General features: G+C 39.4%; 1 protein-coding gene across 2 annotated transcripts in view; it reads right to left on the bottom strand.

The window, feature by feature from the left end:
* ARHGAP45 (Rho GTPase activating protein 45) overlaps window positions 1–20,115 on the bottom strand; it is a 112,477-nt gene that overhangs the window by 18,844 nt on the left and 73,518 nt on the right. Inside the window, exons 3-19 of one of the 2 annotated variants that reach the window (XM_063455560.1) lie at window positions 15,744–15,887; window positions 15,542–15,626; window positions 13,808–13,880; window positions 13,585–13,657; window positions 13,348–13,485; window positions 13,178–13,242; window positions 12,862–12,972; window positions 12,384–12,464; window positions 12,084–12,251; window positions 11,380–11,517; window positions 10,658–10,848; window positions 10,085–10,188; window positions 9,889–9,969; window positions 4,913–4,993; window positions 2,222–2,391; window positions 1,147–1,335; window positions 712–849 (exon numbers count right to left, since the gene is read on the bottom strand). In XM_063455560.1, the coding sequence (XP_063311630.1) occupies window positions 712–849; window positions 1,147–1,335; window positions 2,222–2,391; window positions 4,913–4,993; window positions 9,889–9,969; window positions 10,085–10,188; window positions 10,658–10,848; window positions 11,380–11,517; window positions 12,084–12,251; window positions 12,384–12,464; window positions 12,862–12,972; window positions 13,178–13,242; window positions 13,348–13,485; window positions 13,585–13,657; window positions 13,808–13,880; window positions 15,542–15,626; window positions 15,744–15,887 (2,030 nt within the window). The remainder of the gene's footprint in view (window positions 1–711; window positions 850–1,146; window positions 1,336–2,221; window positions 2,392–4,912; window positions 4,994–9,888; window positions 9,970–10,084; window positions 10,189–10,657; window positions 10,849–11,379; window positions 11,518–12,083; window positions 12,252–12,383; window positions 12,465–12,861; window positions 12,973–13,177; window positions 13,243–13,347; window positions 13,486–13,584; window positions 13,658–13,807; window positions 13,881–15,541; window positions 15,627–15,743; window positions 15,888–20,115) is intronic. The other variant, XM_063455561.1, reaches the window with a different exon arrangement.

The raw sequence follows: 20,115 nt of genomic DNA on the forward strand, positions 1-20,115 counted from the left end.
CAAAATTTAAGTTGCTGTTTAGTGGATAGGTGAGTGCACTGGATCTTGTGTATTGTATAAATTGCCCCCCAGCAGCACCCTATTTATACATGTGAGAGAGAGAGAGAGAGAGAGAGAGAGAGAGAGAGAGAGAATCACTACTAAGGCTAAATGCAGAAAATGTAGTTATTTGTAATGCACTAATACATTTAAACCAATGTTTCCAGCCTGGCAAGGTGATCTTGCTAAAGTGCTATACCCACTACTCAAATGCAAACAAGGAGCTTCAACAATGTTCACCCACGGAGTATGGAGGCAGAGCTTGAACTGGCTGTGAGGGTAGAGTCAAGGTAGGAGGGGGGAAAGATTTATGAATATGATCTCCATATCCAGATGGGAAGATTCTAATAATCGTAACACACTTTCACCATATTAGCAAAGAAATGACAGTCTAAGTAGGACTAAATTCTGAATATTTGCCTACAAGCCTATATGACAATTTGCAAATCATCATTATAATATGCACCCCAAACCAAAAAACCCAAATACAAAACAATAATTTAGATCAACTGCCTCCTGTAAAGTATGAGATACAAATAAAAAATAATAATGCATATGTTCAGCGAGGTATGCATGAGTGGACCTAGCTCTTACAGTATAGCAAAAGCACAAAGTATGCAGACATAAAATAACAAAATAATATACATATACTGATATATATTTTATTAGCACCTGTCGCAGGTAAAGCTTAAGGACGTTGCTCAGATCATGTGGAGATGCCTGGGAAAGTTCAACTAACTCCTTCCCATTCTCGAATGCTTGACACAGCTTCTCAACACGGGTCTTCACACCGTTCACTCGATAGATACCCTGAAAAGTAGAGATATATTACATAGTTGTCTAGGTTGACAAATATCATGAAAGGTAAGTGCAGATGTCTAAGTAATTCACGTGATATGTCAAGTGTAGACAAGCACAAGACATTCAATATTCTACTTCTAAGCTAAAATGATAACGGATCGGTCTCTTATTTATTTTATATATAAAAAAAAAAGCAGAAACAAAACTCAAAACTAATTACATTAATACGTAATCCACACAAAGAAAGCTGGAAATCCATGGTTACATGTAAACAACACACAAAAGAAATTACTGCTAGCATGTCACCTTCATAGTCAATGCGCGTCCTTCTATCTCAGATACACATTTTTGGACGAGGAAAGGGATATGATCTGGTGACCGAAGAGCTGCTTCTGCAAAGTCTCTGCCAAATAGCAGCAATTTGCCCTGTAACTTCTTATGACCACATTGGATAGCTAATGTCTCCAGACATTTTTTGTGACAGGCAAGGGAACACTACGGAGAGAAAGGGCAAATTATTATGCACCCTGCAGAGAGTAGTATGTGAGAAATATTGCGGGATGTTGGAGAATTAAAGTCTGGAGTAAAGTCAAAGACAACAATTTAGCAACGTCAGTAAAAAAGAACAAAGTGTAAAAAGGCATAATTAAAGGTGCACTATAAAGGTTTTCCTGGCACTATAGGGTCATTATGTACCCCCCACCCTCAGGGCCCACCTCCCGCTGGGCTGAAAGGGTTAAAACCCCTTCAGTTACTTACCTTTCTCCAGTGCCAGGCTCCCTCTGTGCTGTGGAACTCTCCACCCCCTGCCGATGTCAGATCCAAATGCGCATGCGCGGCTAGACCCGCATGCGCATTCAAACAACCAATATGAAAGCATTACTCAATGCTTTCCTATGGACGTCCAGTGTCTTCTCACTGTGATTTTCACACTGGGAATCGGGGAAGCGCCTCTATCGACCGTCAGAGAGACAGCCACTAGAGGCTGGATTAACCCTCAGTGGAACATAGTTTCTCTGAAACTGCTATGTTTTCAGCTGCAGGGTTAAAACTAAAGGGACCTGACACCCAGACCACTTCATTGAGCTGAAGTGGTCTGGGTGCCTATAGTGGTCCTTTAACCCCTTAAGGACACAGGATGTGTGTGACACGTCATGATTCCCTTTTATTCCAGAAGTTTGGTCATTAAGGGGTTAAGCGAGAAGTCCTAAACATTAATTGTAAGTAACATTGATTGAATTTCATCTCCCTTGCTCAGCCAGTACCGACATACATTACTTTTCTTCTGGATATTTTACCACTATTTGCATCTTTCTCTTTTATTGTATTACATTTACAGTGCATGAGCCAAACCCTCACAAAACTCTTCATCTTCCCTTACCTCTTCACACTCTGCACCTTGGAAGTACACATAACTGTTACATTCGCGACATTTGCTTGGGGTCCGCAGTTTGCGTAAGCGGTGAGTCCGAGCTGCCCGTGATAAGCCAACATTACGGAACGGACCACTAGAAATGGGCACCTCTATGTTTTTAGGGAGTCCATTAATACCTAGCAAGGAGAGAACAGGTAATGTGTTAACTTTGAAATGTGGAATTCATTTTCATTCAGATATCCACAGAACAGTGAAATGTCTGTGTAACATAGTAACAACCTAAACTTTATCAAGATAAGTATTTTACACATTTAATCCACGGGCTCACCCTGTGAATTTAGATAAATTCGAGTAAAGTCTCCACCAACACGCACTACCCAACAACTACTCCCATGTATGTCCAAAATGTGTCTATATTTAGTCCCACTTGCCATTTCTTGCTCAGTTCCCCAATGTGTCCACATTCCCATGCTGCGAAGCAATATCATGCTCTGATTATATTCTCTTCCCACATGTTGTGTCAAATGCAGGTACTCAAATTGGGTTTTCAATGTTCCCTACAAGATGATCAAGATAACTTCTTTATGAATTCATTTTAAGAACATTAACCAAGGATATGACCTTTTTTACACCTTCCTTTTGCAGAAAAAATATGCAAAAAAGTCTTGCATTAGACAAAAGCTTAAATTAGACTTACAGCTTTTGTCTAATTTAAGACTTTTTTGCATATGTTTTTCTGCATATTCTTGTCTTACAAAACACAATCTGTATTTGATGACTATTTTCAATAAATAAACAAAATAACATCCTCAAAGCAGATATATATATTTTTAAATGGAGTCTCAAGACGGAGGTCATTCTTTATTTTTGTTGTACAGATACATTTTGAAAGAAAATCTGCATATCAAAAATAGGAAATAAACAATAAATACCCATTTTAAATTTAGAAACACATGCTATTGATCAGAGTCTAAACAATAAAATACAGAAAGATGCAAAAGGTAAGTTTAAAGGACAAGCACAAGCCAGAGATTGAGTCAATTAGACTTGTGCTTCCTGTTAATCCAGTAATTTGCCTTCTTTTGGATCAACAGCAAAACCAGATGTGAGAAAGGTTGAACTTGGACGCATGTCTTTTTTTTCCTATTTCACAAGCCAGGTAGTAAAGAATACATGGTGAAAAAGTGCAGATAGTACAATACACTTACTTTAACAACAGTTTTTCAGAAAAAGATGAAAGGTTCCTCTATTCAATCCCCTGCCTCCCGTTACCTGTAGATGACGTGCATTAAAGGAGCACTATAGGGTTAAAAACACAAACCTGTATTCCTGACCCTATAGTGTTAAAGCAACCATCTAGCTCCCCTGGCTCTCTCTTGCTTCCCTAAATATAGTAAAATCTGCAGCTGCTACCTCTGCCCCTGTATGTCTGTGAACTGCCTCTGTCTGCTGATATCATTAGAAGTGGTGGTCTGAGCCAATCACAATGCTTTCCAATAGGATTGGCTGAGGCTGTCAAGGAGGCAGATCAGGGACAGAGCCAGCACAATTCAAACACAGCCCTGGGCAATCAGCAACTCCTCGTAGAGATGAATTGAATCAGTGCATCTCTATGAGGAAAGTTCAGTGTCTGCATGCATAGGGTGGAGACACTGAATGGAAAGTGTGCAGCACTGCCCCAGGAAGCACATTTTGTGAGGAGTGGCCTGTGGAGTTATCACTAGGCTGTAATGTAAACTCAACATCTTTTTAAAAACTGTTTAAACACTGAAAATTACAGTGTTTACAGCAAAAAGCCTGAAGGGAATGATTCTACTCAGCAGAACAAACGCAATAAGCTGTAGTTGTTCTGGTGACTATGGTGTCCCTTTAACCCCTTAAGGACCAAACTTCTGGAATAAAAGGGAATCGTGACATGTCACACATGTCATGTGTCCTTAAGGGGTTAAACACTCCATTCCCCCAAAATATACACCTTGAAAATCTAATTGTTGCTGTAAATTTACATTATTTATTGCATATATTTATAATGAAAATTTCTGCTGTGAGGTCAAAGATCTGCTTTGAAAAGGTCCACATATCCACAGAATTGTAGTGAATCCAAAATCTAATTGAAAAATCTAGGCAACATAAGCCAATTTGGAAAAAGTCTCCAGTTTAGCTATATGTAGTCAAAGTAGAAAATAATCCAGGCAGGGTTAAGTAAAGGCAATTTTATTGGACACTTGCCTGGATTTTTTTCTCTTTTGCTACATATTACTTTGAGGGGTTGGGTGCTGACCCCAGGTCCAGTTGCACCCAAGTGTGTGCTTATGGAAGAATGCAGTTCCTGGTTTGTTTCCAGTTTAGCTATAATCACAGTTTGGCTATTCTAGACTAAATGTTGCAATTGCGTTTTCAATTCGCCATAATTGATTGTTTACAGAATAAATTCCCAATGAGTTTAATTATAGGCTACACTGTTTGTTTTTTATCATCCCCTGTGCAGATTCAGAAACTAATTGTCATAGCCTAAAAGGTGGCAGGCCTGTTTATCCCCCCAAAATCTGAATGTATCAGGTGGAATGAACTCAGCATGATGCTCTATGCATCATTCTGTTCTGGTCTACATGTATCACAATAAACTGTAATGTTAGAATATTACCAGATTACAGTACATGGGCAGAAGGTTAAGAAATGGCTGATTAGTACACTTACTTTGTTCAAGGTGCGAGCTCAGTCTCTTGTTTTCTGTGTCTGAAGCAGGCGACAAAGGTTGAATGAGCTTCTCTGGGAAACCTGTGAACATAGAGCTATAGGTCAGCCACCTTGTCCTGCTTTATACATAAACGAATTCTTGTAGGTATCCTATTTTGGATCTTCCGCTACAACTGTACATCCCCAGTTCCATGACTGCCATATTGGCATGGTAAGGTATAGATAGGCAGAGTGAGCTGTGTAGTCAATGTCACCATACATAGCTGTGGCATACTCTTCACTGCATTACTATGTTCTATGTAACCATGTCTCTAATACTCACTTCCATAAGATAATGAATACAAGCTAAAAAGCGAGAGTGTTCCTTTAAGCTACCCATGTCTAAATTCAGCATAGTAAAATAATAATCATCACAATATAATTGCACCAATAATCATCCTTAAACAGACACAAGACCATTTAAATAAATGGGAAACAGGGAACTACTCCATCCCTCATGCATAAGGTTTTATCAGATGATCAAGTCTGCTAGCATGATGGTTTGATAGTTACCTGGGCTAGATTACAGCTGAATCGATTCAGCTGCATCGATTAAGTTAAAAATAAAAAATTAAATAGTTTGTCGATTCCGGATTAATCTATATGGCGTTTCGGTTAGTATGAATTTTAGGTGAATGTGTTTAATTGAATCTTATAATGTTTGAGGGCAGATAGATAATAATTGATAAGTGCATTAAGAGTTGAGAAAGAGGTTGAGTATGTTGGTGGGGGAATGTTATATAGGTCAGAATAATATTGACATACCACTTCTGCAATTTTGTTTGAGAGGTAGTGCATGCTGTTTGTCCTTCATCCTAGCTATACATGTGACCGATATCGTTTTGTTAAATCATATGAGCCAAAAGTGAGCAGTAATTATTGGGAAGGGCATAAAAAAAATTTTAAGAGCAAAGGTAGACCCTATGATATGCTGTGGGATAAATCCCAGCATTAAAGAGTAAGAGCATGGACATGGTCATGAGTTTGCTTTGTGTGGATTTTGTCAATAAGGATCTGAATTTGGACTGCATGAACTTTTTTTAATCACTGAGCCTAATTTGTTGTGGCGTGGTAGTATTGCAAATACAGTTATCTACTATAGGGTCCAGGAATACATTCAAATCTCCCCTTCAGGACTCAAGAAAGAGAGTAAAAGCCCTGAAGGCAGCTTGCAAGAAGTGCCCATGTTGTTTGCCAAAGTATAAGTCTATTCAAGAACCTTCCTGCTAGTGTGGATGCACCTGCTTTACCGATCCATCAGAGTAGCTACAAGAATAAGGGGTAGGATTTTAAGAAACAGAATCGTGGTACGTTTAGACTTTGCTGCAGGATTGTTACTGAAATAGCCCTGGGCATAAATGGGGTTGTAAGCCAAGGAGAGTGATCCTCCTTAAAATGACTATCTATCTACAGTTGTGCTCAAAAGTTTGCTTACCCTGACAGAAATTGTGAAATGTTGGCATTGATTTTGAAAATATGACTGATCATGTAAAAAAAAAAAAAAAAAGGATTTTATTGAAGGATAGTGATCATATGAAGCCATTTATCATTACATAGTTATTTGACTCCTTTTTAAATCATATTGATAACAGAAATCACCCAAATGACCCTGATTAAATGTTTACATACCCTTCAATGTTTAGCCTTGTTGCAGATACACAAGATGGCACACATAAGTTAAAATGGCAATTAAAGGTTAATTACCCACACCTGTTAGTGTCTGTGTATAAATTGTCAATGAGTTTGTTAGCTCTCACGTGGATGCACTGAGCAGACTAGATACTGAGCCATAGGGAGCAGAAAAGAACTGTCAAAAGACCTGCATAACAAGGTAATGGGACTTTATAAAGATGGAAAAGGATATAAAAAGATATCCAACGCCTTGAAAAATGCCAGTAAGTACTGTTCAATCACTTATTAAGAAGTGGAAAATTTGTGAATCTATTGATACCAAGCGAAGGTCAGGTGGACCAAGAAATATTTTAGCCACAACTGCCAGAAGAATTGTTCAGGATACAAAGAAAAAACCCACAGGTAACCTCAGGAGAAATACATGCTCTGGAAAAAGATTGTGTGGTTGTTTCAAGGAGCACAATACAATGATACTTGAACACAAATGAGCTGCATGGTCAAGTTGCAAGAAAGAAGCCTTTACTGCGCCAATGCCACAAAAAAGCTCAGTTACAGTATGCCTGACAACACCTTGCCACGCCTCATAGCTTCTGGCACACTGTAATTTGGAGTGACGAGACCAAAATAGAGCTTTATGGTCACAACCATAAGCGCTATGTTTGGAGAGGGGTCAACAAGGCCTATAGTAATAGAATACCATCCCCACTGTGAAGCATGGTGGTAACTCACTGATGTTTTGGGGTTGTGTGAGCTCTAAGGGCACGGGGAATCTTGTGAAAACTGATGGCAAGATGAATGCAGCATGTTATCAGAAAATACTCACAAACAATTTGCATTCTTCTGCTCGAAATCTGCGCATGGGACGCTCTTGGACTTTCCAGCATGACAATGATCCTAAGCACTAGGCCAAGTTGACCCTCCAGTGGTTACAGCAGAAAAAGGTTAACGTTCTGGAGTGGCCATTACAGTCTCCTGACCTTAATATCATCAAGCTACTCCGGGGAGGTCTCAAACTTGCGGTTCATGCAAGACGACTAAAGACTTTGCATGACCTGAAGGCATTTTGACAAGACGAACGGGCAAATATACCATTTGCAAGAATTAGGGGCCTCATAGACAACTATTACAAAAGACTGCACACAGTCATTGATGCTAAAGGGGGCAATACACAGTGTTAAGAACTAAGGGTATGCAGACTTTTGAACAGGGGTAATTTCATTTTCTTCTTTGTTGCCATGTTTTGCTTTATGATTGTGCCATTCTGTTATAACATATAGTTAAATATTAATCCCATAAGAAATAAAAGAAATGTGTTTTGCCTGCTCACTCGTGTTTTCTTTAAAAATCTCTACGGGTATGCAAACTTTTGAGCACAACTATCTATATCTTGTGTGCCCACTGTTCCCTAAACTCTCTAAAAGCATAGGATCTCTTCTCCAGGGTGTTCAGGGTCCTGGCATCAGTCAAGAGCAATTGAATGCGTGTTGTAGTAGATGCCTTGTTGCTCAGTGTTTCAGTGTATAGTTAGGGAGAGATCCAGAGAATGAAAGAAAAGAAAAAAAGAATTACACCAAATAAAGCATATGCAATTTTGATAATAAGGTATAAAGATGCAAGAATGTCAGAGAAGCATGAAGGCATCCAAACAGAGATTTGCCAGACAAGGAGAGCCTTGTAAGACTGACACTCGATCCTTGCAGCATGGGGCCATGGTCTGCCCAGCTGTAAGTTGGAGCAAAATAACCGTCCATCATCCTCATGACCCCAGTGTGCTGGAAATCTAAACAAAACTTTCCCAAAAAAAGAAAATAGGACAATTAATGGGAATGTTATATTCATGGTTGTGGAGCGGACTGATGTAATGCTAGGGAAATTCGCCAGACCCCACTGTAGCATTGTCAGGAACTAGCCAAACAGTGTGAAAGCCGCCCACATCTTAATTGGCTGTAGTTGCAGGAGGTTCCCAAGCTTGGCAAAGTACAAGTGGCTGTGGACACTAAATGGCCCCTCTGGTGTAAAAACAAGGGCACATGTAGGCATCTTTTGGGATTGCAGTACACGGGAAAGTGGCCTGAGAGCTCGGCGATAACACAGGGTAACGGGAGAGGTCTTGGAAGAGCTGTACTTTATGTTGGTGGTAGGAGATGTCCCACAGTTCCCATGCAGTTTTTTTTTCCTTTAAGGGCCAGGCAGCAAACCAAATCTTGTGGGGCATCTTAAGGCTGGCCTTAGTTCAAAGGGTTCTGTGGGCCCAGACATATTCAATAATGGTGTTTGAGTCTCTGTGCAGGAGGCAATTGAATATCTTCATCAAAATTGTGTGGATATATAAAGGAGATCCATCATCTTCACTTAAGTCATGAAGTCTTAAGTTGCAAAGCCGACCACAATTTTCCAAGTCATTGAGGTGCAAAGCTATGCCCTGTAGGTGATCTGCGTGTTAGGTCAGGGCGTCTGCCCAAGTGTTCTGGGCTATCAAGAACATTGTTTTACAATGTTAAACAAAAATCTGCACACCAGTCAAGCCATAAGACTTGCTTTTCCCACAGAAATTACAAATCTGCAGTGATGTTACTACCGCAAAGGATTCTGGGTGGCTTGACTGGTGTGCAGATTTTTGTTTAACATTGTATTAACTATCCACAGATTTCAGGTGGAAGGGGTTTTCAAACACATTTTTTCCTCACCATAACCTTTTTGGTTTTTGCTTCCCAAGCACTACCAAGCCTCAATAAGCAAACCAGTAACCAACCTCATGCTGATGATTGGCATTAACAATGAAATAGCTGTCCATGAGTGGTTTGCTGGCTTTGCATCTTTTCCTAAGTTGTGTTTCAAAGCTATTGTATACAGCAAACACAGACGAACAAATCTTTGCCTAGCTAAAGGTTGACACATAGAGAGATGTTCTCTCTATAAATTCATTAGTGGGTACAAGCCCCTGGTGGAGCTGGCACCACCACCTGACCATACTTTCCTTGCCTCTGCCTCTCATACCCTTCTTTTTATATCTTTGAAGGAAGAAAGGCGAGACAGGGAAATAACTATTTACTTATAAAGGTTGACACATCTTTCATCTTTGGACCATGAATTTACATTACCATGAATCTGTGGACAATACAACGTGAAATTCTTGACTACAAACTAACTACACTAGGCAATAATATGAATGCTTATGTACAACTAGGCTTGCCATCTTGAAAAGAAAATGCTCAAGAGACAGACTGTATGTATTTGTGTAGAGTTGAGAACTTATGGAAATCACATTTACTCATTTTCATTAAACCCTCTCAATTCCAAAGTACCTGGAGTATCAAGGCCTCCAGATGGATCTCCTTCACTAAAAGCAGTTGGCCATGATTTGTGCACCTGATGACCTCTGCCTCCTAACAAAATAAAAACAAATTAAAAAAGTCAACACAGTGACTGCACATTCACCCTCCCCAAAGCCATTTATTTATTTATCTACTTGATCTCTTCTCACTTTCACCTTTCCCTTACCTCTCCTCTCAACAACTCGCTCTTCTCCACTTGTCTCTTTGCTTTCTGAAGACGCAAAGTCTTGAGAGGTTAAACTGGACTTACGTGTCCGGACACAAGGAGACCTGAAAAGGAATGATTAATAAATATGTTTATGCAGAAATGAAAAATAATCTAAATATTAAATAAAGGCCTCAATTAAATATTTTTGGACAAGCTTTTTAAATTGTTTAATATTTTTGGATGAACTTTTAAAATTATTTTATCAAAAATATATATAAAAATCTACATCAATATATAAAAAATATAACCATTTAAAAATATTTTTCAAACTAATAAATCATTTTAACCCCTTAAGGACACATGCCATGTGTGACATGTCATGATTCCCTTTTATTCCAGAAGTTTGGTCATTAAGGGGTTAAAAGTTTATAAAAAAAAAATTAAATCATTTGAAAAATGTATTTAAAAAAATTAAAATAAAGGTCAAAAGATTCCCTCTTAATTGTTTGGATAGTGAGGACAGTTCTCTATGAGATATTGTACTTCGCTGTGTGAGAAATAATAAAGAAAGATGAATGTTGGTTCCCATACCATGCTAATTGTGGTGTGTAAGGTTGGAAGTCATAAGAAATCTCGGTCTCTGTTCCAGCACTAAGTTGTCGGACATAGGATGCGTACTGCTGACCTAGATCATACAGTTTGCTGCTCTCACATAGAGTCTGAAATCCCACTGGAAGGGGCGCCGTTTGCATGTGCATGCTCTGATAGTAGGAGATGGTAGCCTGGAGAATGACATTACCTAGGAGTCAGTAACATCTTAAGAAGGGGGTAGTTTAAATAGGGGACAGGGAGGGACAAAGAAAATAGATGTGAGGGGTGAGAGGAGGTAGAAAGTGGAGGTGCTAAAGGCCATTCTACAGTTGTTCTATTTGAAAGCTCAATTCAATTACACAAATGCCTCCATGGCCTTAAAATTCAGGAATACTCAAAACTGTACAGCTGAAGTATAAGAAATTGGATGCAGGTGTATAAGGACAGAGAGCCGACATCACACTTTGGACAGGATCCTGCCACTGGTCCTAAAGAGCAGATATGCTGGTAGAGTACAGGGTGAAAATTCAAGGAAGTTAGATGATAGTAGACATAATAAAGAGAAACTGGGCACAAAATAGGGAAATAAACAAACACAAGGTTAAGAAAGAGCAAAAAACTACACATGGGACTAAAAATACAAATACTCAATGGAGAAAGTAAAATGACTGGTTAGGAATAAAGAATATGAGAGGGTTGGATATAAGGTAAAGTCAATGTACCGAGCGCAGGATCTGGTCACTCTGTTTAATCAGCTCCTGTAGCTGACGCAAGACATTCACTTTCACATCTTCCAACTCTTGTTTCTGAGTCTTGGCATCTGCAATGCAGGTCCTGTAAGTGGCCATGGCTTCATCTGCCTGCAGGAACAAAGGTGGATTTAGTCACAAAGGTGGAGAAGCAGTACGAGTGACGAGTAAAGGATGACTGTGCTTTTAAAGAGTGATCACTGGATGAGATCAGTTATGCCGTTGTCTATTGTAATTAAATTAATTCAGTTTCACAGGCCATTCTCTTATCTGATCATTCATAAAGTGCCTCCGGGAGAATATGTAGCCAAGTATTTAACATATTGAACATCATATCATCTAGAACCCTGAAAGCCCTTATTTCTATACTTAGATCTTTTCATGTGTTCACTATCCGCTTATTATACAGCTACTTTATTTGTTAGTGCAATGGTGTACTTAATGGGATACGTCACAGAATGCTGTAACAGGCTGTGTTGTGATCTTACTGCTCTGTTTGCCTGCATTTACACCTGAGCTCTAGGAAGTGCTTAAGGCACTTAGAGGACATGTCTGTTTGTGAAGGTCTGTTTGTTTAGTCAACTAAAAGCGTCCCAATCTGACCCATACTCCTGTTTTTTTGTTTTTTAAATCTCCTAAGTTTCCTCTTTCAAGATTTGATTGCTTAGAGTGCATACACGATTCTTGGCCTCCTCTTCAGCTCTTCTTTTTTTGTCGAGTGATTTGGCTCCGCTGTGGCTTAGCTCATCTTCAGCTCGTGCTGTTGTATACTGTGCTCGTTCATGTTCCTCACTGCGTTGCATATATGTCTGGCGTGCTTTCCGAAGGTTCGTCTCAGCCTCAAGCTATATACAAAAAAAATAGAATTATTTGAAAAAAGCAGCGTGCTGGGCTATGGCTATTTACAAATAATAAGGAGCACTTGTATAACTCCACAGACAGAGGGGAGAACAAGATATAGATTAAGCTATTCTTACCAGCTTTCTCTGAGCTCTTTGCCACTGCTCCTTCACCTCTTTCCTGCGTCTCTCGTGTTCCAGTCGCCTCATGTTCATAGGCTGTAGAGAGGGAAATAAGTTGTGAACATATTGTATCTGCACATTTTCTCACTGTAGAAATCAATTACATATCAGCTTTTATCAATTTCACACTTAAGAAGCAGTTATTAAACTTGTGCAAAAATTTGTTTTGTCCGTTTCGTCTGAACCAAAATCCACACCTGAACGAATTGATTCGCCTGGGATTTACCTCTGGTGACTTATTTATTTGGACAAAAATAAATATTTGCACAAGTCTAGCAATTATCATTATAACAATGCCACACTGGAAGGACTGCACTGCCATTATGGCCCAATTTAAGACTGTGGGCATTATGAAAGCATGGAATTCACTGCTGGACCCGGCTATGTGTTTGTGTTATTCACAATTTGATTAGTTTTGTAAGTTTTACTTTACCTGAAGGAAAGTCTGGTGCTGAAGAGTTCCGGCTGTATGAAGTACTCCATGTGAATAGTCCAGATCTTGTTCCAGAGCTACAGAGTAGATGGACTGGAACGGCATATGTTGCTGAGGGAGCAAATATATCAATGAAGTCATTGCAATAGAAGGTTCTGTTCTCAATGCACAAATAATTTTCAGTTACCACTTTATTTGTGTCTCGTTGCCTAAATATTCCCAAGTAGTTTTAAGTTTGATATGACCCTCTATTGATAATAACTATTCTTCTCAACACCTCATCCTCCCGCAACCTTCCCTTCTGCATAGCATTTACCTCCTGAGTCAGCGGTCCTCTGTATGTGTTTACTAGCTTCTGGAGTCCTTTTGCATATTCCATCTCTGAAAAAAAGGGCAAAGATTGAGTAATGAGACCGCATGACCACAGAGATGGAGAAAACTGTCCAATGTTCCATCTGTGAACATTCCCCCTTCCGATACACTCACCCAGGAAAGTTCTCTTTTCTATATAGTTGCTAAGGTCCTTCATGTATTTGGAAATGTTTTTTGCATACAGAAGAGCTGCTCGGACACCGCCCTCACTGCGTTGTAAAATCACATCCACGTCCTCTCCAAATGGGCTTCCTGTAAAAACACAATAATAAATATTCATGACCAGTCTATTTTATGAACAATTCAACCATAAAGGCTTTGGCTGTCTTCTTCCTATCTAATCAGACTCACCTGAATCCACATACTCTGAGCTGGAGAGAGATCCTTCACCTCCAGAAAGACCTCCACACAGACTTTCCATGGACTGTTAGAAACCATGTAAACAGTGAGACAAATATTAGGGTAAAACTAAATTACATAATAAGGCAGGATATATCAGATACCCATATGTTTGGGGACTGATACAGCGCTTTAGTACATGCATTAGCTTTCATATGGAAGATAGATTTCTTACCTGACTCTGGTCCCCAGGAGGTAAGGATAACAAAGTGCTACTATCCACCTCTCCCATAAGGAACTCTGAAATCCTGCAATGAAAGAAGACATAATATGGTTAGTAGGATGCATTCTACAACCCCAGCTAGCCCTAAATTCGGACCATAGTCTGTCTAAGGGTACTCTGTAGACACCCAGACCATTTTTCAATGAAGGATCCATTGAAAAAGCCGCCGAAGCGGAGAAACGCGTCTGGAGGGGTCCGAGTCCCATTGATATCAGCCATCATCTATGCTACAAAGAGGACGTTTATTTGAGGTTTTTCAGCACTATATTTTGCTGACTTGGTGTCACGATTCTGGGAACCAAAACACGCTAACATACACACAGAAAAGGTGCAGCACCGGACCTTAGAGTGGCCGGGCTAAGCACACAAAGAATAGTCAGGAGACAAGCCGAGGTCAAAGGGTAGGAGAAAGTCACAAGGTTGGATAAACAAGCCAGAAAGTACGTAAACCAGAGAGAACCACAAGTAGAACAGCAATACTAGAAAGCAAAGACCACAACAGGGCAGAGAGAGACAGGAAAGGTAAGTATTTAAACCCATTGCTTAACTCTGATTGGATAATTTCCAATCAGAGTTAACAATCACACGTGGGGGATATTTATACCTCCCACTGTGATTGAGGCACTGTGCCTTTAACGCCGGGTCAGGTGGCTGACCCCGGCGTTTACAAAACTGGGCGGTCTCCCAGCATGCAGCGTCATGCATGCTGCCGCTGGGGGACGAAGAGCAAGACGCGGGCGGCATCTGAGGCTGGAAGGATGCCGCTCGACGAGCGCACGAGGAGAAGGGGACCGCGGACGGCTGGAGGGTGAGTGCCGCGAGCGGACTGCAGCCTCCCCTCGCAGCCGCCCGCGGGATCCTGACACTCGGGACGCCGAGTATTTCAATAAGGTCTGGACTTTTTTATGGCTTGATTTGGGATTATCAATAGACATATTATTTGTTATATATGAACGTTTTTACATATTTTTTTTTTATATATGTTTTTAATTTACTAATAAATAAATGGATTTTTAATATCAATTTTTAGTGTGTCAGTATGGTCATAGACTTATGACCTATTAGAAAATAAGAGTTTATTAATTAGTTTGTCTTGTATTTGATAGGTAGTTAGGTTTCCTATTTTTGTACCCTATTTTCATCTATTTTTATTTTTAATCAGCGCTCCACTACATGTACTTTCTTTCACATTTCTCAATGAAGACCAAGACCATTTCTCAATGAAGTGGTCTGGGTGCCATGTTGTCCTCCCCTTCCCCAGACTGTGTTTTGACCCTCTGCCAGCCACTAGAGGTACTTCCACGTAATAATGTTGTAAAATTCCACTATTTCAACCATATGGTGTCAGAAACAACATCCGATTGGCACAACGCTTTTTACGATGCCACTAGCCTCACAGTGCTCTCCTATGAGAAAGCATTGGATTTGGCTGAAATCATTGATTTCGATAATCTCAGCTAAAGAGGTGGAGCTGCACATCGGAGACCAGAGCTGTTAGGGAGTAAAGGTAAGTAAAATCACCTTTTTAACCGTGCCAGCGGGGCCTGGTCACCTAAACTGTAACTAGGGCACCATAGCATTAGGAATTCGTATATAGTGTTTCGTCAACCATTTCCTACATCACCACAGAACCCCTCACATTCTATCTTGCTTCAGATCCATCCCCACCAAGATCCCTTCTCTTACGTGCTGCTGAAGCAAACAGCCATGCTCTCCAGTGCCTTCTCAAACTCTCTCTTCTCATTCTCAATATTTGCTTCATAGTGAAAACCTGTGCAAGAAAGAGAAGAAGAAATAGAAAGAAAAAAAAAATTTAGTGCCACAAAGCAAGGCAATTAAAAACTTTGAACAATATTTGGTATTTTATGTTTCATTCATCCATGCTTACCCTTGACCTTTGAGATCAGGGTACCAGCTGCAGTCAAAGTTTCCACAGTGTTAAGAAGCGGATACTTGCTGATCACCTGGCGGAGAAGTCTTAATGCCTCTCCAAGGCACTCATGAGCCTGTGGACGCCGTGTCTCCTTCACCTCTGTAAATAACAAGACAGAACATAAAACATACACATGGTAATATCAAATACATGTATAAAAGAAAGAATTGCACATGAGATGGGTATGGATGTTCTCCACTAACTGGCAGCTTATTTAACAAGCAATATAATGAGCATCCTGTCAGGTTTCATTTATACGTCCTATCATTTCAAATGGTTAATAAGGGACACTTTTATGCAATGGGGCATTACTAGTTTGTAGATCGGAAAAACAAAGAAACAAACAATCATTTGTAGGAAGTTGCATTGTGGTACCATGTATCTCCATTGTCTATGAGAGGTTCCACATCCCCATAACTAAAGTCTGCAGCTGTTTATATCTGTCTGTGATTTCTACTTGTAGGTTAACACTGATGATATCTACAGATCATTCCATCTAGTTCCGACATCACACAACAGTAGGCAAATGTACTGCAATGTTATTAAGGGCCTCACAGCAAAATGAACAATATTTAAACCTAATGCGAAGTCAGTGGGAGGAACAAAATTAATGTGTTGTGTGTTCGACAATTTTCTTTGGATTATTTGTTTACTGATTATGGAGCCACGGTCCATTTGCACCTTCAGTGGAATGAATACCTGTGTAGGAGAATGCTGGTAGCGTCTCTATATCTATTTATGGCATAAAGTTATTTGGATAATGTTGGATACATTTTGGGATTCAAGCCAAGGCAGCACATCAAATTTTGAAACATGAACATTAGACCTTTATGCGAATTTTCACTTTAGACTAATAAAATAATAGAAAACACAGTTGATATATAGGAGCGCTTATTAAAGTGCAAGTGTTATATCGGTTGAATGTGCTAAAAAAAAATAATCTCTTAGCTGCTACCACATTGTAATGTGCAATTTTCCAAAAATCACATCAAAGACATATTTTGTGTTCCAGATTCAGTGGAGCGCTTGAATATGCACAGAATACTTAATAGTACACCTAGTGCAAACAAGAAAAATATATATATACACAATAGCTTTACATATCCTTGAACATGTTCAAGGATATGTAAAAATACGGTATACATTTATTCCTTGTTTGCACTAGGTGTACTATTAAGTTTTATGCAGATATTTAAGCGCTCCACTGAATCTGGTATAATAAAATAATAGACCTATTTATTTTTTTCTATCTTATCAATTAGATTCTAAATCTGTGTGAAAATATATCAAACCATTATTATCATGACACATGGTAAATGTTAATGGTGGGGGCAAACAAAAGAAAGTTAAAGGGACACTATAGTCACCCAGACCACTTCAGCTCAATGAAGTGGTCTGGGTGCCAGGTCCCTCAGGTTTTAACCCTTCAGATGTAAACATAGCAGTTTCAGAAAAAAACTGCTATGTTTACATAGCAGGGTTAATCCAACCTGTACTGGCTGTGTTCCTGACAGCCGCTAGAGGCGCTTCTGCGACGTTGGATGTGAAATTCACAGCCAGCGTGCAGAACGTCTATAGGAAAGCATTGAGAAATGCTTTCCTATGGACTGTTTGAATGCGCGCACGGCACTTGCTGCGCATGCGCATTCCGCTCCACTCGGGAGCCAACGGCGGCGGGGGAGGAGAGGTCACCAGCGCCGAGGGAGCCCAGCGCTGGATTAAGGCAAGCTGCTGAAGGGGTTTTAACCCCTTCAGCGCCAAGGGAGGGGGGCCCTGAGGGTGGGGGCACCCTTAGGGCACTATAGTGTCAGGAAAACCACTTAGTTTTCCTGACACTATAGTTATCCTTTAATGTGTTTTGGCACATTTCAATTTTGTTGCTCTGAATATTGGCTGTATTTTGCAAAGCAAGAATAAACTATTTTCGTTAAACAGACTCATTTGTGAACATCTGTTGTGTAGTTTATACATGCACTACTGCTACGCTTAAAGGGTTACTCAACTCAACATGACCACTTCAGTGATTTGAATTGGTCATGGTGGTAGGAGACAGCACATGCAGTGTTTCTGCTTGAAACACAGCACATACTGATATATTTGTAATTGTAGTTCTACCCTCAGCACATGTGACATTGGCAGACCAGAACTATGTCTACTGACAGTCATGATAATCTTCACTTTGAGGCGGTCTGCTATTGCGATGTTCTCCCTTCCACCTCCCTCCATTGCACATTATGGGTGTTTTTTTTTTTTTTTTAATTGGCTGCCGGAGGATCACAGGGGCTGTAGTCCAACTACAACTAGTGGTATACCATATGGTAAAGTCAAGCTGTAGAGGACAAAACCAATCAATCACTTGCCAGTCCATCTTTGTCAAACAATACCCTGAATATCCTGATTTTCTGCTCTGTAGCATAACAATAGGCGCTCACTCAGAAAATAAACCACACCGACAACTCCCCCACACAAAACAAAATGCTCACATTTTATTACAAAAGTAACATGGCTGAGCAACTTTTAGCTATTAGTGAATAATGCCAAAAAGGTGTTTTTTCAAAATGAAAAAAATAGAAAGAACGTGTAGAAAAAACCACAGCGGTGATTATAAAGGAGATTTTGCTTGTCTGTATGCACGTGTATCTCATTTTTACATCTTTCATTCTTTAGTTTCGATCATGGGTAAGTTGGTTGACGTACAGTTTTAGAATGCTGAAACAGATGATTTTATTTAGCATTTCCCATCTGCCTGCAATCATTCTGTGCTTTTTAGAGATGTGTCAACATGATTTCAAATTACGTGGCACTTTGTACTTATTTACAAATTGGGTAGTCAACCTTATAGTTATACCTGTTATGCTATCAGTCTCTACAGCATTATACTAAATAATGTGATACTAACCTTATGTGAAAATCAGAAAACTCATAAACATGGGGAGTACTATAATATACCAAAAAATAACCGCAATCAATAAGCTACACTATACAATATCTCAAAAATATATCACAGGGACTCTACTACATACTTGGCACATAGGCTTATAGTGAGTGTTATAAGCAGAATCACCACTTTAGTGATTACACAGCTGGCTGATTGACTGGTACTGTGCCCAAAACACACAACCGTACAGAAGGAATACAATCTGTTTGGCTGCGTTATCTGCATAAAAGATTGTTTTATCGTTTTACGAAACAGCTAGATGCGTCCTAATTTAAATAATGATTCTAGAATCGAAAAATAACCTGGTGCTATACATAATTTTGACTTTTTCTAATTTTAAAACAGCTGCAGTCTAACAGAAAACTTATTTGTTTTGCAATAGTTTTCAAAGCCCAAAACATCTCCCACCAATTCTGATATATGGCCCATTTTAAAACAAAAATACAAAGCTGGTAAAACAAACAAACAAAAAAAACAACCCTGCTGTTAGTAACAGGTGGCCAGAGAAATCTTAGTAGAAATAACAAAATAAAAATATTCAAATAATTACGATTGTAGCAATGCAGCAAACACTTGCTGTAACTGATGTAAATTATTACTATGCATAAATTACATACATTGGAAAGAAATTTCCTTCTACAATAATATTAATAACAGAAATACAGATAATAATGAAAACAGATCATTTGTATACACCCAGAAACTCAACCAAAGCAATGCATGGGCTCTTATAATACATGATTAATATAACAGGGCCAAAACATCATATGTTATTTTTGTGTGTCTTTGTTTCAATTAATTTGTTCTGTTTTACCTACTCTGTGGAGCCCATATATTGCTTTAGTTAACTTGTATCAAGCAAATGAGGGTCCTTTACGATGCTCCAGATGCACATCACCCCATAGAAACACAGATGCCAACATTATGATATGTCGATTCTCTAAGATAATAAAGCAATTCACAAAATAAATCAAAATACTGACAACTATAATAATTGTCAAAAATATATATTCATTAAAGTCATAATAGGTTCTGGAGGTCCTGGTACATAGATGGGCAGTATAGGCAAAAGTGTCAGATGACATCTCACCAGTGCCAAAGGAACTTCTTCCTTAGTAGTGCTGGAGCCTCAGACAGCCATTAGAGGCGGTTCTGACGAAATGGCAGAGTAAAACTTTGCTGAGCTTGCACATTAGCCTCTTAATGCTTTCCTAAGGGAAAGCATTGAATTGGCCGAGATGTCAGCCAAGGAGGCAGGATGGCAACGCAGCGACCAACCCTGAGAGGGAGAAAAGGTAATTAAAAGAACATTTTTATTCCCTGCAAGTAGAGGCTGTAGGATTCGCATTAGGAATTCCTTTAAGGTAAAGTTGTTATTGGGTGCTGAAA

Source organism: Pelobates fuscus, chromosome 5, assembly GCF_036172605.1.
Source record: "Pelobates fuscus isolate aPelFus1 chromosome 5, aPelFus1.pri, whole genome shotgun sequence".
In the NCBI taxonomy this organism is placed as follows: Eukaryota; Metazoa; Chordata; class Amphibia; order Anura; family Pelobatidae; genus Pelobates; species Pelobates fuscus.